The sequence below is a fragment of the Misgurnus anguillicaudatus genome, chromosome 12, assembly GCF_027580225.2.
Source record: "Misgurnus anguillicaudatus chromosome 12, ASM2758022v2, whole genome shotgun sequence".
NCBI lineage: Eukaryota > Metazoa > Chordata > Actinopteri > Cypriniformes > Cobitidae > Misgurnus > Misgurnus anguillicaudatus.
The window spans coordinates 39,244,808-39,271,849 of record NC_073348.2 but is presented as its reverse complement, the minus strand read 5'-3'; the positions used below and the strand labels follow the sequence as shown (position 1 = coordinate 39,271,849).

The following is a 27,042-nucleotide window of genomic DNA, read 5'->3' as shown; positions in this document are numbered from 1 at the left end:
ATTACACTAAACTAGATGATTATATTTTATTCCATTTTATGATTATATTTTATTCAATTGACACAGACCGGTTACACCACATTGACATGTTTGCAATTATCCCCCAAATATTCTGTCAAAATGAAATAAAACCAGCAATTTTAGACTTGGTCCTCAAAAAAGAGAATGTATGCAAGCAATCTGTAAATTTATTTTGAAATTTTAACCCTTTTACATTTAATTAAACCACATGGACAAAAAACCATGTAACCAGCTGCATTTAACACAGTATCAGAGGTGGTGTGTCTTTATCTCATCTTCATGATTTACAAAAACCTTTTCTAACCAATTCTCATCTCATCAGTAGTTTGGTTATTGCGAGTGGCCATCCCTCTTATTTAGTGTAAAATGGCTTTTCTGCACAGCTAAATCACAGGTGTTAAATGTACCCTGCTGGTGTAGTGTATATATGAGTCCCACCCTGTCTGGTGAGAGTGTACAATAACACAGTCATTTTGCTGTGTAGTCGTCATCACATCGTGCATGTTTACATCATTTTAAACAAAAGTTCTTCTTATTTGTCAAGTGGAAAAAATGACTTAAATCATCTCTTTATATGCATTCTTGTATTGATTTCCAACGTTCGTGTTGGATTCTTGGAAGATGTCCACTTATTTTGTAATTTTATCCAGTGAAGTTGTACAGGTGCTGGCCTGTAGGTCAGTTTTGTAAATGGCCAGTCAGTTTTTTTTCCTTTTCTTTTTTTCCCAAGCAGCTGAGCACTATTAAACCAGATGTGTTATTAAACAGCCTGGGACCATTTTTTTCTTTTTAGTTAAAGGAACAGTTCAGCTAAAACTTCTTAAAATCTTGACATCCACTTCTTATGGTAGCAGTAGTAATATTTTCATTAATGAGCAATTCGTGTTGAGGCTTATTACCTGTCTTTACTTTTGGCATGATGCCGTAGCACTATTTGTAGGTGCAACCCAAATTAGATGGTCAACTAGAAAGGCCACCAAAGTCCAAAGCTTCAGCTGTGACATTTTAATCGCAAGAAGTTTTCTCCAACTCCCAGTACTAGCTGCCAGCAAAAGTGGCAGTGATGCATGCAAATGAGTCACACTGAAGTGATCGGCATGTGTAAATATCATCCGTTCTCTTGGCATACGAGTCTGAAGTGTTGACGTCACAAGGTGGTGTTTAGAGTTCCTTACACACGTTACAAATATTTGTCATGGCCTGTGGCTGCATGCAGAAGGTCTGTGGTTTGTCCCGTCTGACTGATTGATGCTAAGGGCACGGTTCCTGTCTGTGACACATCATGTGAAGTATCACAGAGGTGATCCGATGTCAGGACATTTAAGGACTTTTTATATAACATTTTATATCATATTATGTTTGCAAGGTATTGTCATGTTGCAAAGTGTTTTTTTTTTCATTTATGGTTGCAAGGCTTTTAAAATAGTGGCAGTGCCTTGCTTATACTATATACAGATGGTATCGTGTAACTATAAGTAAAATAGCATGCTTGTGATACAAGTATCTATGTCCTGCTCTTACTTTAATTGTTGATTTAAGAGTGGTTGGGACTCGTGAGTGACTAACAATATTTGAATACCGTTGTGTGATCTTTTAGTCCTGTATGAATGCTGTGTTAAAGGGATACTCCAGCCAAATATTAAAATTACCCCAAGGGGACTATTTTTGGGCACTGAGTAATATCATGTTACTTCAGCAAAGTCCTTCTTGATTATTACTCCAGATTGAGAGTATAGCTATTTTTGAGCACGATGCTAATGGTATCAGATTTAATGGATTATGCTAAGATCTGCTAAAAGTGATCCAAAACGGTAAAACTCAAATGTTTAACTCTAGGGGAGCTGAAAAATTTGCATATTTTCAAAAAAGTGGAGTGTCCCTTTAAATGTGGCCTACAGTATGTTTCACCATCAGTGTTACACCAGGCTCTGGTGTTGTGTTATATAATTTTTGAGTATGAAGAACACACATTATCGTGAAAAGTGTTAATGAGGAGAAAATGCGACTGAACGCTGTAAAAGCGTGTCAGCGGGGAGCGCTAGATCGCTTTCCAACTGTGTTTCTGAGAACCTTGCAGGACCACCTTAAACTGTTATATAAACGGCTTCATCTGCAGACTGGCATTGTGTTGGTATGGTGAAGTTTGAAGCGTTTCTTTGCTGTACCTGCTGGGTCGCATTTAGGCACATGAACAAACCACCGGTTTATTCAATGTGTATATGAAGCGCTGTCGGGTTTACACTGCAGGGGTCAGGATGTGACCTTGTACACCGCTGTAGTGTATCCTGACCTGGCTGTGTTTGACATTTACTGTTTTAGCCAGCCAGCGGTAACTCCTCACTGTACTACAGACAAAAACAAACGTTGGTCCTGCAAGCCTGTATGACTTGCATAAGTCCTGACATCTTCAGCCGTCTGATATTTTTGGAAGGGGGATAAGAAGGGGACGCATGCATGCGTCTGAAACACTGTAACATTAATGCCTATTTCCTGTATACCATCAATCAGAGGCCCCATTGAGTTCCATAGAAGGAATAAAAATACTAAGGAAGTCAATGGGGCCTCTGATTGGTTTGGTTACAAACATTCCTGAAAATATCTTCCTTCGTGTTCATCAATACAAAGAAATTTATACAGGTTTGTAACAACATGAGAGTGAGTAAATGATAACAGAAGTTTCATTTTTGGGTGAACTATCCCCTTAAGAGGGGCACAATATAAAGACGGACTGTTATGCAGAGACCTAGTCTCTTTAATTTAGACTTTCTTATCTAATCTTATTTAGTCTCTCTAAAGGTAAATATTAAATATGCGCTATCAAGTATCTAACATTAAAGGATTAGTCCATTTTCTTAAAAAAAATCCAGATAATTTACTCACTACCATGTCATCCAAAATGTTGATGTTTTTCTTTATTCAGTCGAGAAGAAACTATGTTTTTTGAGGAAAACATTCCAGGACTTTTCTCATTTTAATGGACTTTAATGGACCCCAACACTCAACAGTTTTAATGCAGTTTAAAATTGCAGTTTCAAAGGACTCTAAACGATCCCAAACGAGGCATAAGGGTCCTATCCAGCGAAACGACTGCCATTTTTGGCAAGAAAAATAAAAAATTTGCTAATTTAAAACACAACTTCTCATTTATCTCACCAGCACAGCCTCACGTAATTGCGTAATGCCGTGGAAAGGTCACGTGTTACATATATGAAACGCACACTTGCAGACCATTTTAAACAGTAAACTGACACAAAGACATTAATTAGTATCATTCCACATACAACGTCGGAACGGTCCTCTTTCAACACACTTGTAAACACTGGGGCGTAGTTTCGCATACATCATCCGTGACCTCTTGATGTGATGACGTATTGCGTGAGGTCATGCTGGCGCATCACAGGATCGGAGATAGACGAGAAGTTGTGGTTTAAAAGTGCATATTTTTATTTTTCTTGTCAAAAATGACAATCGATTCACTAGAAAACATCCTTATGCCTCGTTTGGGATCATTTAGTGTCCTTTGAAACTGCAATTTTAAACTGCATTAGATTGTTAAGTGTTGGGGTCCATTAAATTCCATTAAAATGAGAAAAATCCTGGAAGAAAACATAATTTCTTCTCGACTGAACAAAGAAAGACATCAACATTTTGGATGACATGGTGGTAAGTAAATTATCTGGATTTTTGTTAAGAAAATGAACTAATCCTTTAACCTTAATCCTCCAGTCCAAACTAGCAGGGAAGTAGATTCAGAAACCACATTACATAGCTCAACTGTATGAAACTGCAAGTACTGTCTCTGGAGAGTTAAGGAGGAAATGTGGAGTGGTTTAGTTCATGGGTGTGTGTGGTTGAGTGTTTATCAGTTGGTGTTCCTGCAGGCATAGGGTGGGTGACAGACAGAGACCCTACTGAGGGTTGAAGATTGTAGATGTTCTCCAGCAGCAGATAAAGCCATGAGGAAATATGTTCTCCTTTATCTTAACTTCAGTTCTCTCGTCCCTGAGGAACGCCAGGAGAGATGGATAACGTCTATAAATAGTTTATTCCTAAACATTGCACATTAAAAATAGTGTCAGTACACATGTATGACCACACAACAGACTTTATTTTTGTACAACCATCACTGTTTCTAGAGTAAAATATGTTTATCTCTCACATGGGGAACATGCTGTCTCAAGGGACATGCTTGGCAGTTGTCCTAAACCATCTGGGACACCTTTTATTTTCAGCAACCAAACATCACTCTTGCCTGACCACCCTAACTTTTACTATGTTTTTTAGTAGCGTGACATTACTGGTGCTCAGTAACTTTAAATATTGTAACTTTTTCAGTAACATACAGCATTGTACCAGTAGTGGTCTAGTATGACATCGCTGTTGCTTATTTTACACAGCTTTATTCATGCCAAGTTACTATCAAACATGCCTCTTAAGCAATATACTGTATTTAGTATATTTTCAGTTTGCATGTCACATCAAATTATACAATATCAAACATTTTTCACCCCATTCTCCCCCCACTCCCTTTCACAAACGAAGTAAAGAAACTTTTTTTTTTCAAGTTTTTTCAGGGATACAGGTCTGTGTAAAGGATCATAATGTTACCATATTCCCCCAAAGCTTGTTCTTTTGGTAACAGGTTAGCATAAACAGGTTTGTGCTTTAAAACTTAGTAAAGGGTTTCCAAACATCTTCAAAACTCTTGCTTTCTTTTTTTGCAATGTCAATGTGTTATTTTTTCCGTTGACATGCTTGACGCCATTTCTTTAATCCACATATCAAACATGCTTTTACTATTAAGTCTTTTTATCTGTAATAGCATTCTGATGTCAGATGGCTTTTATTTTAATGGACCGTTTAAGAAATATTACTCATGATGGTATTTTTTTACTTTTTTGTCCCGTGAGTTTACTTCAATATTTTTCAACAAACTATATATTGTTGGATAGGTTTGAGAATGAAGTTTTCATATTTCAAAACCTTTTAGCAGTAATAATAATGCAGTAACTGTAATTTATTCATTTGTGACAAGAGTATGCAGCAAACCTCGCAGCAAACCAACACAAACCTCAGTTTTTTGATCATTTTATGTATTAAAAAATAATACTATTGCATTTTTTATTTATTACAAATAAATGTAAACTGCTATAAAAAATTATATATTTAACTCCAGACACTTCTGTAAAAAAATGTTAAAGTGTCCTGTTTAAAACAAGACCAAAATTAGGCTTCTAGACCAAAAAAATGCCAAAGTTATATTAATTGGAAGATGTAACTTCTAGTTAACTCATTCCCCGCCAGCCTTTTTTTACAAAAGTTGCCCGCCAGATTTTTTTGTGATTTTCACAAGAGTTTTACAAAATGCCTTCCAGTAACTTTTTCTTCTACAAATATATAAACATACAAATATATCAGATTAAAGAACAGACCTGCTTTTAAACAAACAAACCAAATGGGAAAAAAACAGGAATTTTGTTAGATATCAGATTCAGAACGATTATAAAACATACACAGAGTTTAAAATGTTAAAAAATTCGTTTTTGCTTCAGTTTTTTATAAATTGGGTAATCTTATGGTTAATAGTGGAATTACAGATTACCATAAAAACTCACTAGGAAAGCGTCATTGGCCTGGAAATGTTTTTTCTTAATTGACGAGATAACTCGTCAATGGCAGGGAAAGAGTTAAAAACAACGTTTAATTTTTAACTTGACTGTATTTTACCTACTATAAATTATGACCCTTCCTGATACCCAGCTGATAAAATCATTGTACAAAATATAAACATTTTGCAAAAAAATAAATTAACCTTCATATCTTTAATACTGACTTAGGTCATGTCAAACATAAAAATCAGTGTTAAATCAATGTCTGAAATTAAACTTTGATAGATCAGGGTCACAATTATGAAACTCATTTAGCTACAAGTTTCCAAATGTGTTTCCACAGTAGTGTTGATTAGAAGAGCATTAGCAGGCATTAGTGCTGGGTTTCTGTTTACGCGTTTGTAAATTGAAATATTTTATTTATTTACATAAATCCACACAGTGAGGCTCTGTGAAAGCTCTGTTTCGTGTTGGTAAGATTCTGGTCACAGCAGTTCGGGTCACCTCTGTTTTTCGGGCGATTCAGTGCGGTTTGTGTGTTCATGTTGATCTGATGTGACTGTGGGCAGCAGGCTCGCTCTTCACTGCAGCAAACACAAAGTGACATTTGTGACCACCAATATTTTTATAATACAGACCTTTTACTGCATGTGATATAAGGCCAGTTAAAGAAAGGAAAGTGCACAGAGCTTATGTAATAAATCACAACTGAAGTAAGTGTTTGCAGGTGCATATGAAAGAAAAATCACAGAAATGTTTTCTTTTAATATCTTATTTTTTTAACAGCAATGAGAATAAATGCAAACTTTGCTGAAGTCTCCTGTATTGCAGATATTTATTTTGGTACTTAAAGTGATACTCAAATATCAAAATTACCCCATGATTTACTCACCCTCAAGCAATCCGAGATATATATGCCCATCATCTTTCCGGCAAACACATTTGGAGTTATTTAAGTAAATGTCTTTAATTTCTTTATATTGGTAGAAAGCAGGGATCAGGGAACATCTTCTGACTTTAACCCCAAAAAAGTGCATTCATCATTCACAATGGTAATCCACATGGCTCCAATAAGTTAATAAAGGGCTTCTGCGTGTAATTGATGCGATTTTGTAAGAAAAAATATCCATATTTCAAACTTTATAAACTGTAATAACTAGCTTCCTGTCACAGCGCCATCTTGGACTCATGCAAGAGTCTAACTGTGCATTCATACCAGCTGCGTTGGAGGTGGCAAAAACATGTTATTCGCACGTAGATAGACGCTTGGACATTTTGAGTTTACTTGCTTCATTTATGCGTGAAAGCCATGCGTGAAATTCTAGTCATTTTAGACATTCGCGTCATGGGAGGGGTTTCTGCGACTCCGCTCGCTTCCTGTAATCCCGTCACTACTAGAGCAAGGATTGGTTAACGCATCACGAATACCCGCCAAAGTTCAGATTTTCAACTTGCTTGTTTCTCGCGGCAACGCTCAATTCGAGCGGAACGCGCCATCCGCGCTGTTCCTTCCGCGCGTTCCGCACCAATTGCGCCGCGCCATTCGCGCCTACCGCACCGCAGGATGCCTATTCACGTCCTTGCATTGACTTAACATGTAAATCACTCGCGCTTACTGCCTCTTTCGAGTCTTGTGTAAACGCACAGCTAGCGTAGGGTTCGTTCCCATGCTGTCGCGTGAGTCCAGGATAACATCGTTACTAGAAGCTAGTTATTATATTGTATAAAGAATCAAGTCTGGATATTTTTCTTACAATATCGCATGTTACAAAATAGTAGTGCTTGTTAGGATTTTAGTGATGTTTTGGAACAACCACTACTCCTAAATTAAGGTTGAATAAGCAGTTGAACGGTTAATTGTTGATGAACTGTCATTTAGATTTACTTTAACTGTAAAATCAAATCCAGTTTTCTTCACCGCAGCTTTGCAGGTGCGCTAAACTACCCTTACTTATGTGCCTGTTAAATTCAAAGGTCTAGTGTGTTCACATAAATTAACCAAACATAACATGCAGAGCACGTCAGCCACGCGTGATATTGAAAGCGTTCATTCAGCAGTGTCTGCTCCAGCTGCTTTGTAATTCCCGGCATCCAGATTTTGTTATGTCACAAGATATTTTTGATTTATGATCAGGCATTACGCTGTGTTACACCCTGCATAAAAACATCAGTCAGATTTAAAGGAGAAATTGAATTGTGTCACATGGAGTGATCTGTCAATGGGCTTTTCATTCCGGTTACTCAGAGAAGAAAATTGAACGAGGATTGAAGGTGCTTAGTTGGACAACATGCATAATTCTGTAAGACAGGCGTTGCTGCTGAGTTGTGCGTTTGCTATTTTCTCCTTGTCCTAAAATGGCATTCGCCAAGCATGTTGGGGCACCCTAAGGGTTGTGTGTTGATGGGTGTGTTAATGCAGAAGACACTGTTGTCGAGGTTGGGGTGGAATGTACTTGTGTATGTATCATCCAGAAGAAATAATATTTTTTGCAGAGCTGTTGCTCTTGTCTGGGCTTAATGAAGGTCTGAATAAAGTTTAGGAACTTTGTTTCTGCCTAGTTTCTGTGAGGTACCTTTGAGGTACTAATATGCACCCCTGCAAAGGTGTACTTTTGTAAAGGGTTCCACCCCAGTAGCTGCGTTTCCATTAAAGATTTGTGCAAAACTTTACTGTTATTTTCTAAAAACTATTGCCAAATGACAGTGCTTCCATTAACCAATATTAAGCATTTAAAACTTAATTTGGTTTTCTCGCAATATATCATTCCTAAAACCACATGGACGGGTATGTTCGACTTCATACGGCCCCGCGCAGACCAGCATGCCGATGACATCAAAATACCGCGAGCGCAACTCGAATGCATATAGAGGAGTCGACTCCCAAATCGCTCTTGGTGTATTTTGATGTCATGCACTTGTTGGTTCTTCATCGTTGAACACACCTCTTCTTTCTTGTCCACCAATCAAACATAACGCACTATATTAAAAAAATTATCATGTGAATTTTACGCACGTCAGTTGACCTGAAAATGTAAAAAAAAAATTGCAATATATTACTTTTTTGATTCAAAATTTTTTTTTTATGCGAAATTACGATGTTTCCATTGGGCGCATTTTAAATTCGCCATTTCAATTTGCGCATTTTAAAGGGTAATGGAAATGCAGCAACTGACATCTTTTGTACCTTATTCAGAGAGTGTGGGACAAATAAGAAAATGATACAAAAGAAACAATTATTATAATACAGTAACATTTATCACACAAAAGTGTGAAGCAAATTTTTGTGTTTTAATACCAGCCTTTAATATATTTGAAGACAGGGCTGTGCAATTAATCGTTTTAGATTTTCAATTTTTGATTTAACCAATTACAAAAACATGATAATCGTGGGGAATCAATTATTGTGCAATTATAAATTGTGTGCTGCTGTGTTTGTATGGCAATTTGAAGGCACCACTGATTTGACACATGTAGCCTATTGCAACACTTGACGCAAAGTAATTCGTTGGCGGGATGACGTCAGTTTTTTTTTAACGCTGCTAACAATATCTATATAGCCAACTGTCTACAAACATAATATGATCAATAATATTAACATTACTATACATCGTTTAAAAGGTCAGTGTATGGTCTCTGTTTTGAGATACAGATGCTCTAGCATCATAAATGTAGTATTTTGTGACAGAAGTCCAGATGACAACATGCAAAATATAAACGGGATTTCTTATCTTTGTGTTGATATAACGATCGCGAGTCGAATCCAGTCTATTTCAGATGTGTGAATAACTCATGAAAACCATCTAATAAAAACATCCAATGACCATTTTTGTCCACAAATGTGTATAATCAATGAAATATAGATATATAGTCTGTTGTTTACATCAGATTTCGCATGAACATTTTGTAATAGAATATATTATACAATCTGAGGACTATTTACGTCGTAACACTGTATATGAGATTACACTTTAGGTTCAAATAAAGACAAACCCGCATTCAAACTTTGTTTTTAAAAGTAGGCGGGAGTATAACACATAATATCCAAACAGCGCCGTCAAATATCGTGACGTCATTTGACTCGCTTGTTTCTCCAATGACTTCATGGAAAATAATGATAGACAGAGCGTGTATCCATTTACATAACGAATTCAATGATCTTTGTGTGACGTTTTGTTTCCTGGTGTGGAAACTGCATTTTAAATGCTAAGATAGGTATAAATAACAATAAGAACGAACGTGTATGCATGTAAACAAAATACTTTTATGTTGGAGCTGACTGGCACTTAGAAAAGGCACTAGTCTTACAAAAACCCTCATTTTTGGGCCTATTGACCTCAAACGTGAAACATAACTTCTTCAGACTTGTGGCTTTGGGATCATTGCATTTCTAGGTATCACACACATATTTATCATTAAGATTTTTAGTAATAAAAAGATGTTATGCAAAAAAAATGTACTTCAGCCTCTTTAACTTTTTAAATTTTTAACTTAAAATGATTTTGAAACCTGGAAAATGAAGCTCAAAGTGTCTTCTTATCTGTATACTCTAAATGGTTTAGTAAAAACAACCCTTTTAGTGAAAGTAGGTCTTTTCATGGTATGGCCTTTTTAATAAAAAGGTTAAATAAATGCATGTTTTTAAAGTCACTGAGTAATCGTGATCATGATTTTAACCAAAGTAATTATGATTATGCCCATATTTAAGCAGCCCTATTTTCAGATCAAAGCACAGTTTGAGACCTTTATCTTGAAAAATTATCTTAAAGACTATAATTTATGACTTAAAAGCAATCTTGAAGAAACAATTCAGATATATGCAAAACCTTTTTCTCTATGCTGGCAGAAATGTGTTCATAGTGTGGACACGAGTGCGAGCTCCAATTTCACACAATCCATTCAGTGTTAATCCTTTAAGTATTCGTTTTGTGTGGATATCTGTCATTGCTTCTGACCTTTCAGTTATTGTGATCAGGTTTAATTCCTGCTGCACAAACAGGCTTCTCCAGCTGTCACAATGTGTGCTTTATTTAGCGCTGTGCGATGTTGGCCGGTCACAGTTTCCCTTGTAGGGCCCCTTGACGCTGAAACACACACAAACACACACATCTAGTCGCACAGTCTCTCACAAACACACACACACACACCCTGTTCTGCCCTGAGTCGGTGCTGCAGCAGAGAGCTGGTAGACGTTCGCAAGACAAGAACCAAGAACACTGCCGTTCTGTCCAGAGAAAGAGAGAGAGAGAGAGAGAAAGAGAAAGGAGGAGCACCCTGGGGTTAGGAAGAGAGGATAAGCGATAGTGACTTGTGTGAATGTTGAGAGGTTTAGCACGTGCTAACAGCTGCTTTGACCGCATTCATTGGATTCTTTCTGCACAATACAATCATCTGCGCGATGGCTAGACCTCGCCGGCGCGGGATCAGTCTTCCCAGATGGGGCACGGGAAAGCAGGCAACACTAAGATGACACGGTATATTTTTTCCTCCATCTCATCCCTTTACGGCTACTCCACCCATTCCTTCGGCAAACAGCAATGAATTAATTCAAGCGATCTACACTAAATGGATCAATAGCTTACATGGTGCTTGAGAGGAGTGGAGTGCTTTCTTCATTTTAGGATTTACATGACTAGATCGGAATACTGAGGACAACAGGACCGGATAGGACCTGTCATCCTTCTGTCTATGGTAACCGCGCCGTCTGCGCCAGGAATTCTACAGATGAGGGACGACGCGCGTCTCCGGGTTTCCTGAAGGCACGGGCGCGCACGTCTTTCGACCAAATGAAGAGAAAAAGAGACGAAGAAACGGTTAATAATAAGACTTCACAATGAGGATGCACAATGAGTTTAAAAATGCGCACAAAAGGCAGCGGACGGACCCACGTGCTGCTCTTTGTTTGTTGTTTTTGCTGTACTACTACAGAATAATCCCTTAACACAAAGACTAGCTGCAGTTTCTTTTTGGGTGAATAACACATTTCGTTGCCTTAAATGTTTATTTATGCACGTGCTAAAGTATCGTATCAAGACTCTTCTGTGGAATAGCACGCTACTGAGATGATGTTTTCTCTGTCAGTCTTTTTGTTTCTGAGATGCATGGAGCACATTACAGCTTGTAGAGGATATAATGCCTATCCTGAGGACTGTGTAAAAGTTATTTATTTCTAAAAGGGAGACGCCGACCGAACCACACCTTCGCTTAAATGAAGACCGGCCGCAATTACACAGGAAGGGAGAAAAAAATGATGCACGTCAACAACTTCCCGTTTCGAAGGCATTCCTGGATATGGTGAGTATAGTGAGTAGAAAACAACCTTACCTGAAGGGAAAAGATTTGCTTTAGATTTGTTTACACACCAAGCCCACAAGGATCTATGTGTTAGCCTGTAGATTTGTATTAATCTTGAAGTAAATGTCAGCATAGTTTGTGCTGATGGTGGTGAGGTTTAGCTTCATGTGCTGAAAGGTCTGGGTGGTTTTCACAAACATCACCTTGCATCACATTACGCTTGCCCAGCGCTACCACAGTCCACAGAAACTCACAGCTATCACCGTCAAAGCTATTTGGTATAGGTGACCTTTTTGTTTTCATCCCTCGTTGGGTGTGTTTCACGCTATGAGTAAAGCTCCTACATGGATTCACCTGGCAGCTTTGGGATTTCACAAGATCCCTTAGACAAAACTCCTGTCGACACCCGAGTATGAATAGCAGGCTCTGATGTCATCGCCCCGATGTGGAAAGCCAGCAAAACAAAACAGAGCCACTCCAGCATAGGCAGGGTGCAATGAATCAGGCGTGACAGCAGCGTGCTTTGGGTTTTCTCAAAGGCTCTGCGGCATCTTTAATGGCATCGCTCTGACGTGCCGCTTTTACGATTGTGATGAATGAGGTAACAGGAAAGTTAGCGTGTGGCACATGTACAGTCGAACGAGGCATTAGTTCAGAGGAGGGCCAGGTTTTTTAGAGGATGCAGCGTATCCTGACATGGCAAATCAAACTTTTATTTTCTACTTAAGCACATGACATTAAACAAACCTTGATACTCAAGCCAACACTTCTTAAATATTTGTAGGGAAAACAATCATTTGCATGACTCGATCACATTACTAGATTGCGAAAGCACCATGCTATTTCTTAAAATTGCAAGTAGACATTCATATAATCCTGGGAGTGTGCATCTTTAAAGTGACAAGTTATTGTCTCATCCCTTCTTGCGGTTATTTAACAAATATATAGACTTTTGTATAAGTGCTCAAAATTCACAAACTACAGGCCCTTCTGCCTTTAGGGTTGTGTTATAGCCTTAAGACAGCGCTTTCATCTCTGTGGTCTTCCCTAAGGCAGTGAAAACAGTTTAGTAATACATGTAATGCAGTTATTGTGTTTTTTAGGTGGAGACATGTTAAACCTTATTAGCTCTGTTGAGTCATAGTCATTGTAATTAACTTCATAACATTCATTCTGTCATACTATAGAAATAGATTTTGTAGTATGTCAAAACTTAACATGACATACAAAAATATACATCATCTGAAAGTTGAATAGTTTAAATCATTCCCTCCAGAAAAACGTGACTATGCAATCCCTGATTCAATCAGCCAAAGTCCGCATATTTATGCGGGGGCCGCATTTTTTCAAATACGCCGTTCTTTCGCCGCATAAATTGCAGATTTTCATGCGCAAAATATACAGGGCTTGCATGATTTCATAATTCCTGCATTGTCGTAGCAAAAATCTTAGCAGAAAGTAGAAAAATTATGCATTTACTTCACAAAAGCGCAGCCATGTCCCCTGTTGCCATGGGAACATTATGAAGTGGCGTGATTATGTGACATGGACATCATTGAAAAGCTGCAAACAGTTTTTGCAAGTTCCCGCAATTTTTGCAAGTTCCCACAATTTTATCGCATAAAATTTCATAAATATCCCGCATTTTTAAGCGCATTTTTTGCCCGCAACAATCACAAAAAAAATTCTGCGTTTTTCTGGAATGACTCCTAACTACATTTTTAATTGATGTCGGGTTTGTTGAGATGGTCTGAGATAAAACTATTTAAAAACCTGGAATCTGAGGGTGCCAAAAATCTAAATATTGAGAAAATCGACTTTAAAGTTGTCCAAATAAAAGCAACACATATTACTAACAATACATAAATTTTTCTATATATTTACGCTAGGAAGCTTATAAAATATCTTTACTTAATACCTTTATGATTTCTGGATTTAAAAAATTATATTTTAACTCATACAATCTATTGTTGGCTTTTGCAACTAATATACCTGTGTGACTAATGCTGCATTTACACCAACCGCGTGCGATTTCAATGTTAAGTCAATGTGAAGGCGCGTTGACGCATGTCAGGAGGTCCCACGGCGCGGAAGAGGCGTTTCAGCCTCTTTGCGAATTGAGCGTTGTGCGCGGTACGCGCGAATGTGCTTTTTGTGCATTTTGCGGATCACGCGAATTTGCGGCTGACGCCCGAGTTAAAAATTTTGAACTTTTTGAACTTTTGGCGCCGCGTTAACCAATCAGGAGCCTACTTGCCGCTGTGGTGGCAGCCCCGCCCGGAGTCACTCATTCAACCAATGCACCGGAACTATATGACACAAGTTTTTATTTTTATAGAGGAGACAGGAATAAAAAGGACCTCGCTTGAAAGAGTGTCAGTGAGGACATTGGGCAACCTGGTACGTTGTTATACACACTTCACTTTTGAATCACGTGATGTTTATCGACCCGCGTCGTTTATTTCCCCCCTATAAGGTTACCAAATACAAACTGGTAACTCTCTCGCTAAATGCACAATCAAAATCATTAATCTTGCAAACAGACAACCGCATAGCACTTGCCCCTCCCACAAGAAGTGGAGTTTGCCTCTGAGGCGCATCAAATGCTTGCTTTTTCCACGCGTCTACTCCGCTCTACACGCGCGAATGCATCCAAATTGTTCAAGCCGGAAACCACTCGCGGTAAACGCGATTTTGACGCCTGAAACGCGGTTGGTGTAAACTCAGCATTATGACTGGTTTTGTGGTCCAGGGTCACATATTGTCTTGTCCTTAATCTGTGTTATTATTGGAACACCACATTTTGTGTTACCTTTTCATTTATTTTAACACAAAATCAACACATAATGTGTTATATAGCATTAACAATAATAATAATTAACACATCCTTTTTAGAGTATATTTGCAAAATAGACGCCTCAGTCACAAATTGTTGCCCATCATCTGTAGCTGAGATGATTTGGGCTCCAAGTAGAAAATACATACATGGTTTTTGTAAAAACAATAGTACATTTGCCTAAATTTCATCAGTTGCACAATATTCATACAGTATTTGTAATGTCTACATACTTTTATGCATGCTTTTCCCGATATGTGACCATGCCTTTGAAAACCCAGCTAAAATCATGTTTTGTGATTTCCTGTTTTCTACATAAAATCATTCTACTTAATATAAAGAACATTCTGTGTAAATATAACCTTGATATCTTTAATATCGACTGAGTAATGTCATGTCAAGAATGAAATTAATGCAAAATCAATAATAAAAATCAAACTTTGATGCTCCTAATCTCATCATTATGCTGGATTCACACCAAATGCGAAGAGAGCGTAAAATTTGTGTCTACCATGTCTAGTTTGCCACTTGAACATTTTAAATGCATTTGCGCGTCTAGAACAAAATAGACGCGTGTAAAAAGCAAGCATTTGAAGCGAAATTGATGCGAAATATCAGTCGTTCCTCAATGTTGAATAAGTGATTCCAAGCGGGCCTGCCTCCACAGCAGCAAGCAGGCTTCTGATTGGTTAACGCGGTGCGAATTCACAAAAGTAAATTTTTTTCAAATCGGACATCAGGCGCAAATCCGCGTAATTCACGAACTAAACGTGGGATGAGGCGAATTAGCATCTACCGCGCCACGCTAAACACCTCATTCACATCATTTGACCTCCAAGTGTGCGTAAACACGTCTTTACATTGACTTAACATTGAAATAATTTGCGCCAGACGCTCTATTTGCGTTTGGTGTGAACGCAACAATATTGAGCATTTCACAGACAGTCTCATACAATATGTGACCCTGGACCACAAAATCAATCATAAGGGTTAATTTTTTGACTCAAACATCATCTTGTTGAATTAATAAGCATTTCATTAATGTATGGTTTGTAAAGATATGGCAAAAAAATCTAAATATTGAGAAAATTGTCTTTAAAGTTGTCTAAATGGAGTCCTTAGCAACACATATTACTAATGGTAAAGAAAATGTTTTTATTACAGTAGGAAAATTATCAAATATCTTCATTGAGCATTATCTTTACTCAATATCCTAATGATTTTCTGGCATTAAATTTTTTTTATCATTTTGACCCATGCAATGTATTATTGGATTTATGTCTATTTCTACAAATTTACCTGTATGACTTATGACTGGTTTCGTGGTCCAGTGTCACATTTTTGAAATATCTTTATGCATCATTTGCCTAAAAACAAGTTTGATTTCATGTTTTGGACCATTTCAATGGAGCTTTTAAGCTGAATGAGAAAACATGGCAAATGTGCGGACAATGAAAACCAAGAATGTAAAGCATTTTATCGCTACGACCAAAATAACATAATCCCCTGTATTTCACTTCTCTCTCACTCGCACACTAATCTTTGCTTACAGGGCTCAACACAATTTTTTTTTTATTTGGTTCAGGTTCACTTGCCCTGTCTAAATTTTCATTGGCCCCACAAAAAAAAAGATTTCAGTGTCACATATTTAAATATAATTGTATACATACACATTTTATTCATCATGTGTTAAGACAATTGGCAAATTTAAATGCAAACTATACTCTGAAATTTCACAATAACAGTGTCCCCCAGAACAAATAAGTAGGAGAAACCTCATGACACTGAGAAGTTAACGTTCACGGCACTTAAAATGTGTCTCGATGGTAACATCACATAAAAATACATACAGACAAACGGCCACAGGCACTAATGTATATTAGTAATATATATTAATGACAATACCGATCGATACTGTTTACTGGCCCGAGTGCCTCTCACGCTGGCCCTTTATGTTGAACTCTGACTTAGATATTGAAATGGGTTCATATTTTACATATACGCATACAGTTGATCATAATTCCTATAGCCTAATCATAAACCTAACGAAATGTTTAGCATTTTAGATAACTGGCTGGCAGCTTTCTTGTGTGTTTTCATAGGCTGAAAGCTCGACCGCATTTAAAGTATTTTCACTGATCTACAGAGATGAGCTCTAAGCAGCTTATAAAGGTCAAAGGTGGTCAGCTTGGGTCACATCATACGGTTTGGTTTCACATGAATGTGCTCATTTGTTCTCTTCGTTCATGGATGAGATTGTTTGGCTGAACCTTGGACCTTTCTGTGCACCATTGTGCTGTTACTAATTGGTCCAATCAATTACAGCAACAAAGCACTGCAGTGAAATAATGAGGGATGAACAACACTTCTCTGCTTCAGCTTTCTGTAATGGCTATCGTAGCTCCTGAGTGTTTTCGCACCTAGTTGGTCCGAGCCCTCCAAATGCTCTTGGAGCGGTCTAGTGTGTATATTGGCACCATTGCGGGGTACAACGGGTAAACTCGCTTTCTCTGACCAATCAGTTATCTACAGTATTTACACGTCATGTTTTAGTAACGGTGCACTCGCTTGGAACCTCAATTGAGGTGGTACATACGGTAACCAGTGGAAAACCTCCCAAAAGTGAGCTCTACCGAGCCGTACCGTGCATGCAATGGAAAACAACCTGATCTCACGAATTTCCGTGTTATAGTAACCGAACATTTTGCTCATTTATCCATATTATTGTCATAGATCTCCGCATTTTTCCATGTCCATACCACGGACTTTCTTTTCCGTGTCAGGTTCACGTATTGGTTACTCAATTGTTTAACCCAAATTGTTTAAAAATCCGGAAAAAATAGTATAAACTAGGGCTGGGCCGATACCACTTTTTCATGTCTGATACCGATGTCGATACCACAACCTTGAGTATCTGTCAAAACCGATACCAATCCAATACCATCTCTATTGCCCTTTTAATCAATTAAGCTGCAAATAACAAATTTGTTAGCCATACAAAAAGCATCATGCTTAATCAGAGCTACAGAACTCAAATGTTTTACTGTGCAAAGAATGGTTCAAATTCATGACTTAGTGAAACATTGTGCAATTCCGCTGCTTCATTTTTATTTAAATGTTTCAAATAGACTTGTAGCAACATTTTTAATTAGTCAGCACAAAAATTCAAAGTGAAATTTAAGGTGCAACTTTGTGCAAATTCATGTTGCTCAGTCGCGGTTTACACCAAGTTGCCATGACAGTTAAGGTTCGTGTTGGTATCGGATTGCACTCCCTGACTTCTACAATATTCGATATGGCCATTTCCGACAATATCGGAATAATATCGATACTTAATATTGGATCGGCCCACCCCTAGTATAAACTAATAGTTAAAGTGAAATCCTAACCCAAACCCACATGAAAATTATCTAAAAATTGGAAAAACAATTGAGTAAGCAATACGTGAAACTGACACAGAAAAGAAAGGCCTTGCACTGCAAAAAATGATTTTCAAGAAAAAAATTCTTAGTATTTTTGTCTTGTTTTCAGTAAAAATATCTAAAATTCTTAAATTAAGATGCTTTTTTGATGAGCAAAACAACCCAAGAAAATAAGTCTAGTTTTTAGAGCAAAAATATCAAATTTAAGTGATTTAATCTGCCAATGGGGTAAGCAAAAAATCTTGAAAATGTTTCTTAAACACTAAATTCAAGAAAATTCAAGATACATTTGCTTACCCCATTGGCAGATTTTTTTGCCTGTTTTAAGCACAAATTCACTTAAATTTGATATTTTTGGTCTTAAAACTAGACTTATTTTCTTGGGTCGTTTTGCTCATCAAGAAAAAGCATCTTCATTTAAGAATTTTTAGATATTTTTACTGAAAACAAGTTACATTTATACATTTGAAAATAATTTTTTGCAGTGTGGTACGGACACGGAAAAATGCGGAGATCCTTGACAACACTGCAAAAAATAACTTTCTTACTTAGTATTTTTGTCTTGTTTTCAGTAGAAATATCTAAAAATTCTTAAATCAAGATGTATTTTCTTAATGAGCAAAACGACCTAAGAAAATAATACTAGTTTTTAGACAAAAAATATACAATTTAAGTGAATTTATGCTTAAAACAAGCAAAAATATCTGCCAATGGGGTGAGAAATTTTTACTTGAATTAAGTGTTTAAGAAAAAAGAAGTCTTATTTCACAATTTTTTTTCTCACCCCATTGGCAGATAATTTTGCTTGTTTTAAGGACAAATTGTATATTATTTGTCTTAAAACTAGACTTATTTACTTAGGTCGTTTTGCTCATCAAGAAAAAACACCTTAATTTAAGAATTTTTAGATATTTCGATTGAAAACAAGACAAAAATACTAAGTAAGAAAGTCATTTTTTGCAGTGAATGAAACGGATAAATGAGCAAAATATTCCGTGACCATACCATGGAAGATCATGTTGTGGAAAAGCACCATATGCATTTGTCCGACACTTTTATCCAAAGCGAATAACAGTGCTTCACGCAGTATACATTTTATCATTATGGGTGTTTCTTAGGATTGAACCCACAACCTTTTGCGCTGTTAGTCTAGGACTCTACCACTGAGCTGTATGAATGCAGGCATAAGATAAATGCTTTAACATTACAGTGAACAGCATTGATTTGACACTAGTAGTAGTAAAGATGCATTTTAAACCCCATGACTTCATTGCTTTTGTCCCAGAGTCTTGCACTGCAGCATCCTGGAGTCAAATGAAAAAGCAGAGGCCATTATTTCATATTGCTCAGAGTGCAGACGCAAGCTGATTCAGCACATCCCAGCAGCTTCATTCAGCCTGACACACCTGCATCCACTGGATTTTAATGCATTACTTATTTAAACTACCTGAGACAGCTGTAATCAAACACTTGCTTATTAATACGAACGTGGCTTTGGGGAGATTAAACGTGGCCTTGTGGATTCAACAGGCATATTTAACTTTGACGCGCTTAAGATTGTACGAATATTTCTAATAGCTTTCCAAAACATGTCAAATTACATAATGTACTTCACACAATGTTTTTCAGACGTAAGTAGACCCTCTGGATAAGACACGGTAATCGCAGACATGGTGCTATAAAAAGACAGATAGCGTACTGTATGTAGCTTGTGACGTCTAGAGATCTTCCCTGGCTTACTTTGGAGAGAGGGCATCCCTGGGACAGCCCATATCTACGCATAAGTCTGTGAAAGTTTGGACAGTGACATCACATAGGTAGGGTTTAATGGGATTAACGGCTGTCCAACAGCAAAACTAATAAACCCATTACCTCACCCATGTCTTAATACCTCAAGTACATACGCCAATGTGAGACAATCGGCCACTCTTGCGCTACGCTAATGCAAGGATTAGACTTTGCTGCGTTGATGGAAAAGCCCTCCAGGAATTAGTGCAGGAACTTGACAATGCAAATAAGGCCTGGAATTCTAGGAATGCTACAGATAACTTGTTGGTTGTGTCCAATGTCCATCTTCAATAATGTCCCAAGCTTTTGACTATGTGCAGTGTATCCACATTTAGCCTTTTCATTACTGTCTGTTTACATTTTTACTAATGATAAATTATTACTCATGTTTCTGTCTCTTTAGCTCGGAGGTTCTTGTTTCCTTATTGGTTCAGAGGTTGGAGACATTAAGATGTAGGCCTTTCGGGAACGGCGCATGGGAATGTTTCTTTAAGAAAGTGCTCCCAGATGTAAACAATTCACTTGAAATGTTGATGATACTCGCGCATGTGTATGAGACAAGATTGTGCCACTTCAGTTGGGTAGATGGCTTTAATTTTCATCAGTTATCGCACTGGATAGTGTGTATATTTGAAACACGTGTTATCTGTGCTGCACGACTGACGCAGTTGAAGATATTTGAGGGGATGATGTGGCTTAACCTTCTTTTGTTCTCCTTTAGTTTCCATCCATGCCCCTGTGGTCTTCTCACCAGACCTAATACTGAATTATATGGAGACCTAATCTTATTTGAGCTTGCTAGAATGTTTTCCTTTTAAATTCCCTTCATCTCTTTTCGCTGCGCGTTATTTATTTTGTCCAGAAATAGTTGGTGCCTGACTGTTCTGCTTATTGTCGTATATGGAAAAGCTTTGAAAATAAATTACAGACTGATGGTGATGCCAACCAGGGAGACGTATTAGACATAACATGCTATTAATAACCCACTACGATCTTTACTAAAGTCTACCTGATAAACGCTTGAAAGCGCTCTCTGTTGTCAAAAATGCACTGCTCTGAAACTTCAGTAAGATGTTTTCGAGCATCTGCGGCGTGCCTGCCGAGCGAGAAAGTTAGACGTCGGTCTCCTGTGGAGAAGATCATTAAAGCAGTGAGATGGAGTGAGACACAGTGAGACAGTCGGTGAAGTTGGCAGATTGCACCAGCAGTAACTTTAGTCCCAGGTGACCCGCCACATGGCAGGTACTAATTAAACCTGTCTGTGCAATGAAAGTATACCACTACCAACAAACTCTTTCCTCTCACACTTTCTTCTTCATCATCTGGCATCTTCTTTACTGCATTTAATGATTAAAGCATTGCGGGTAAATGGAAGACAAACTTGCAGCCTTTGATGGGAAATTAGGCAAAGCAGACATCAGGGTGCATAAAGAGACTGTGGCACTTATTTTTTGCTCACTAACAGATTCATGAAATCAAAACTTTGTTAGCAGTCATAGATACTTTAATGGATTGTTGTACTGTAGTTGTTTCCTGGACTGAAATTAATCTCAACTTGAAATCTGATCTTTATCAGTGTAGTTAGAAAGATAAGATCTTGTGAAGATTAGTCAAGACTATCCGTATCTTCCTGTAGCCCTTATCAACAAACCCAAGAGCATGCATGTGTGTTCCCATTACCCGTGTCTTAACTTCCTGAGATTTTTAGGAAAAGTAAAGCAACAAAGATGAAAAGATAGGGGCCCATGGTCACAATACCACATATTTTTTAACACGTCTTGTACTCTTGCCCAACTTCTACAGGCATGGGTATATTTGACTTATTACACATGCGTCAGCGCCACATTTTTGTACCCGCCCACAGAAGTATCTAGGCTAGGAAAGGTACTGCAATTTGTCACAAGGTGCATGTACCCGAGTCGCTTCGGAGTATAAGTCGCAACATTCAAAAATGCGTCATGAAGACGAAATTAAATATATGTCACTTTGGACTATACGTTGCATTTATTTAGAAAATTATTTCACAAAATCCAAGCCAAAGAACAGACATTTAATCTGGAAAGCCAAGTTATTCATAACAATAGCAGACAGAACAGCAGGCTGAATAGATGTCTGTACGTTAAAGTGATATTATAAGTTATTTAAACGATAAACCATAGCATACAGAACTTACCTGGAAGGTTGAATAGTCTAAATTAACCGAACAAGCCAACGATCATGAAGTTTGCAGGCTCATCATTCCACATCACTGAATCCATTGAATTACATAAATACAGGAGCAGCATATGGCGGCTTCTCGTGGCTGTAGACGGTAATGTTGTCTCTTGCCTCATAATTTCAAAATTAATTCATTGACTTACAAGACCCACCTGACTATAAGACGCAGCACCAGCCAAGTTATGAAAAAACACGACTTATAGTCTGGAAAATACGGTACGCATACAAGTTAGTGTTGGGTGATATGCCCCATTTTGAGATCTCCCTATCGTCAGCCTGAGAAATTGGTGGGGCAGTAGTTACTAATTTATTTATTTGAACATTTTTTAACTCCTTTATGACAAGTCACTTGATTGGTGGACAAAAAAGAAGCAAGGCCAACACTGTCATGACCGCATCCATCTTAAAACCAAACGCGTCATAAAGCCCAAATTTCTTGCGTGCCAGGGACAGGGTTCCCATGGGTTCTTGAAATCCTTAAAAGTTTGTGAATCTGGGGGAAAAAATTAAAGGCCCTGGGAAGTTTTTGAAAATATACATACATAGATACAGGTCATTGAATGTGCTTGAATCTATTTTATGCAAGAAGTTTTCTGAAAAAAAAATCCATATTATTCCCTGTGTAGTGTAGGATAATATCATAAAGATTCTAGACTTTTTAAGCACACGTGCTAAACTGTTCACTTTAAATGCTTATATCTTCTGTATGCGAATGTTGATTCATACCAAAGTGCTTTTTTGCATAGTTGTGTTTGACACATGAAAACGTCTCGGGTTACGTATGTAACTGTTGTTCCCTAAGAAGGGAACGAGACGCTGCGTCTCCCTTGCCATACTTCCTGCGTCCCTGTAACGCCGTCTTTGGCAATATTTTAGATAGTGATATACTTCCTGGCTCCCACATCACCCTGTCTTTGTCGTCAAGCCTCACCATTGGTTGAATTTGATATACACATTCAGACGCACTTACCCCCTGGGGACGTCCCCAAAGTGTCACCGCAGTGACACAGCGCGAGTTCCCTCGAAAGTATCTTAAAACATAACACAATGTTGCTCTCACTTGAAATTTGTCCCCACATTTAGTCCTTGAATTTGAAGTTAACTAAGGTGAGCGGGAACTCACTGAAACTCACTTGTTTTAAACTCCTGTGCGCCTAACAACCTCTTTAGTGCAATAAAATGTCCAAGTCATGCACATCACAAATTCAGGTGCTAGTAAGAGTCCATGCTGGTTTAATAGATAGATAACTATTGCTTTACATTTACAAAAATGCATTTGGCAGACACTTTTTCCCGAAGCAACTTACAGTACATCTACAGTATACATTTTACATGACCTTTGCTATGCTTTTGTAACAGCAGTTGTGCTACAGGAACACAGTATGATATGTAAAGCGAGACGTAATTGTATCATTTTGACGCAGATTGTCAGTTCTCGCCTGTCGTGTCTGTGACGGCTGTGGAAATTAAAGACTGGTTAGTTTATTAAGTAAAAAGCTTGTATCATGTAACGTGCCATCAGCAGAGACGGTCATCTTGCGTTACAGACCGTTGATGTTACCAGTCAGTGTTTTTGAGACTGTAACTGTACCTGCTCGACCAACCCATGTTTGTTAAGCAGGCGCTGACCGTTTTTAATCAGTGAAGAGATCTTCAGTCGGTAGTCCAGGGAGGATGGGATTAGATCCGAGCCACATGAGTTAACTTAATCTAAGCAAAACATTCCAAAGGAATCCTGGGTGCTTTTCCAGTGGACACACTGATCTTTTAGGATGTCCAATTCACTGCGATTTTTTGATTAAGCTACATCTGGAGTGATCTAGTGTGCTAACGTTTCATTCCCAAGGGCTGAGCACGAGTTTTGTAACACCAAGTAGTCAAGAATAATCTCATCAGTGAATTTGTTCATGTATTGTTCAGTGATGTCAGCCAGTTACAAATCACCACTTTACCATTAACAGGAAGCTATGTGAGTTATTGTTGAACAGAAAACACTACTAAGTTAGCTCTTTGTTTAGCATGGCAGTCTTTTAACAATCAGGAAGCTGTTGTTAGAGGTAAGACAGTCGTTTAACTACTGATTAAATTCACCTCCATTAATGTATTAGTGAAAAGTTCCTGATATATCAGACAGAAGAGTTGAGCATTTTTTGCCAGGAGTTGATTGGGTGTGAGGCGTATGAAGTGTAAATGCAATATAAAATGTGCGTGTTAGCCATTATACACATAATGAAATTCAGTCACAAGTGGAGACACGGTCTGAAAATGCATGCTAATAATATCACAAGTGAACTCGATACTCGATGATTAGATCACCCATGATAAGTGTGAACAGCCCGTTGAGGAGGAGCCATCCAATGGGACACATGTGCTTCATGGCAATGCAGTCGAGCACAGGTGGCGAGGTGGATCCGTACAGAGCGAGGGCTAAATGAACAGTGACAGGTTGTGATGGCGTCGTCTCTGAGTCTCCTCTGTAGACACTGAATTAAACAAATCAATAGAGTTGCTTGGCAAAAACAGATCACACGTGAGGCCGATGCTACTCCAGCAACCATTTTCTTTCACTTTACACTGCAAGAAAGTATTTCCAAAAAAATGTTCTTAGTATTTTTGTCTTGTTTTCAATAAAAATATCTAAAAATTCTGAAATTAAGATGCTTTTTCTTTATGAGCAAAACTACCCAAGAAAAAAAGTCTAGTTTTTAGACCAAAAATATCTTGAACATTTTTCTTAAACACTAAATTCAAGAAAAATGTGCTTATCCCATTGGCAGATTTTTTGCTTGTTTTATGCTAGGGATGTCAAATTATGCAAGCCGCACAAATTAGGCGCCGCACACACTTGCTTTTTCGACAATCGTTAAGTTTTATCGATTTAATTCTTATCGACAATTAATCGAAGATCGATTTATTGTTAACATCCCTATTTTTTGCACAAAATCACTTAAATTTGATATTTCTAGTCTAAAAACTAGACTTATTTTCTTGGGTCGTTTTGCTCATCAAGAAAAAGCATCTTAATTTAAGAATTTTTACTGAAAACAAGTAATTTTTTTCTTAAAAATCTTTTTTTGCAGTGCTATTTATAATTGTAGGTTAGATTTGCAGCAGTGTTGTTTATTTGCATTTTAATATCATATAAGGTGGATAGTTACACTAGTCAACATTAAAGTTGTATTCAAACAAGTTGTATTTGAACAGTACCCATTGTTGTCTTGATTAACTTTTTTGATCCACTTCACATGTTGACTACATTGCAAAAAATTACTTTCTTACTAAATATTTTCTTGTTTTTATTACAAATATCAAAAAATTCTCAAATCAAGATGAATTTTTTTGATGAGCAAAATGGCCTAAGAAAATAAGTCTAGTTTTTAGACAATAGATATCAAATTTATGTGAATTTGTGCCTAAAACAAGCAAAAAAAGCTGCCAATGGGGTAAGAAAATGTTTGTTGAATTTTTCTTGAATTAAGTGTAAACTTGAAAAAAGAGTAAAATTATTTCTAATTTTTTTTCTTACTCCATTGGCATTATTATTTTTTGCTTGTTTTAGGCACAAATTCACTTAAATTTGATATTTATTTGTTAAAAACCTAGACTTATTTTCTTATTTTGCTCATTAAGAAAGTCCATCTTGATTTTAAAAAATTAGATGTTTACACTGAAAACAAGACAGAAATACCAAGGAAATAATTTATTATATGTAGGTTAATAAAAGCTGAGGATGTGCAAGATAATTAAATAGTCGTCTGGATGTGTGTTCATCTAGATTTATTTTTAATGATAGCATTTAAAGAGGATTGCAAACACAAGCAATTTGAAAGTTTGTTAAACATTCGATTTGCAGATATGAGAGTATTGCCCTCTAGTGGTGTATAAAGGAAAACATTAAACTTTCCTAATATCAGATGTCCCAGGCTCTTTTCATAACACTTCACCTGTGGCAGTGTTTGCTCTCTATGGTTACAGCGCTGATGAAAGATGCAGAGATTAAAGCCAGAGTATAGATGAGCTGTTTACAAAGAGATATTTGACCATGACACCTGAGCTAGCTGTTCGTGCACATGCATGCAATCACTAGATCAGTTATTTAAATAAATGACCTAAAGGGGCATGCTTTGCTTTATTTTATCAATTATTTCATTGGGTTTCTATACAACATATATCATATTATATAAAATTACTTGTTGCATGTTGATTTAACATTACATGATGTTTATTTCATGCTTTGAATAGCGCTATTTCACAATATGGACCGGAAGTAGGGTTAGTTACTGTTAGTTGGAAAGGCATTTCATATTATCAAGGTACTGTATATTTGTTAGACACACTGTCAAAAATAACGGTACAAAGCTGTCACTGTGGCAGAACCCTTTAAAAAGGTACTAATATGTACCATTTAGGTACAAATATGTATCTTTAAACTGCTAATATGTACCTTTTGAAGTACTAATATGCACTCTATGGGTACAAAGGTGTACCTTTTTGTCCCAGTGACAACTTTTGTACCTTTATTTCTAAGAGTGCAGCTACTTTCCAGTTTATAGAAATTTGAAATAAAAAAATGAGACATACCTATTAATACGCGTGTTAATTGTGATTATTAATTGTGATCTGATGATCTTAACATGTTGTGTGGCCTTGTTTTATTACGTGATTGCATTGCTTCACTAGCTTTTAAATGCACATTTGATTTATTTGTGTCCAACCTGCACTAAAGACACTTATAAATTTAATGACCACGTTTACTTTCAAATCCCCCTTTATAATGCGATTATAATGGGATTTTGGGAATATACTTTACCTCATGGAAACACAATACTTTGATAAAAATAATGCGATTAAGTTCATA

The 27,042-nt window shown here is 37.3% G+C and overlaps 1 protein-coding gene across 8 annotated transcripts in view; it reads left to right on the top strand.

Moving 5' to 3' along the window:
* The window catches only part of LOC129446449 (3',5'-cyclic-AMP phosphodiesterase 4D), a 206,455-nt gene that overhangs the window by 120,877 nt on the left and 58,536 nt on the right, over positions 1-27,042 (top strand). The window contains exon 1 of one of the 8 annotated variants that reach the window (XM_055207487.2): positions 10,772-11,921. The exons of the other annotated variants lie outside the window; for them this stretch is intronic. Coding sequence (XP_055063462.1) covers positions 11,836-11,921 — 86 coding nt within the window. The 5' untranslated portion in view covers positions 10,772-11,835. Of the gene's footprint in view, positions 1-10,771; positions 11,922-27,042 lie in introns of those variants that run through there. 8 annotated transcript variants of the gene reach the window in all.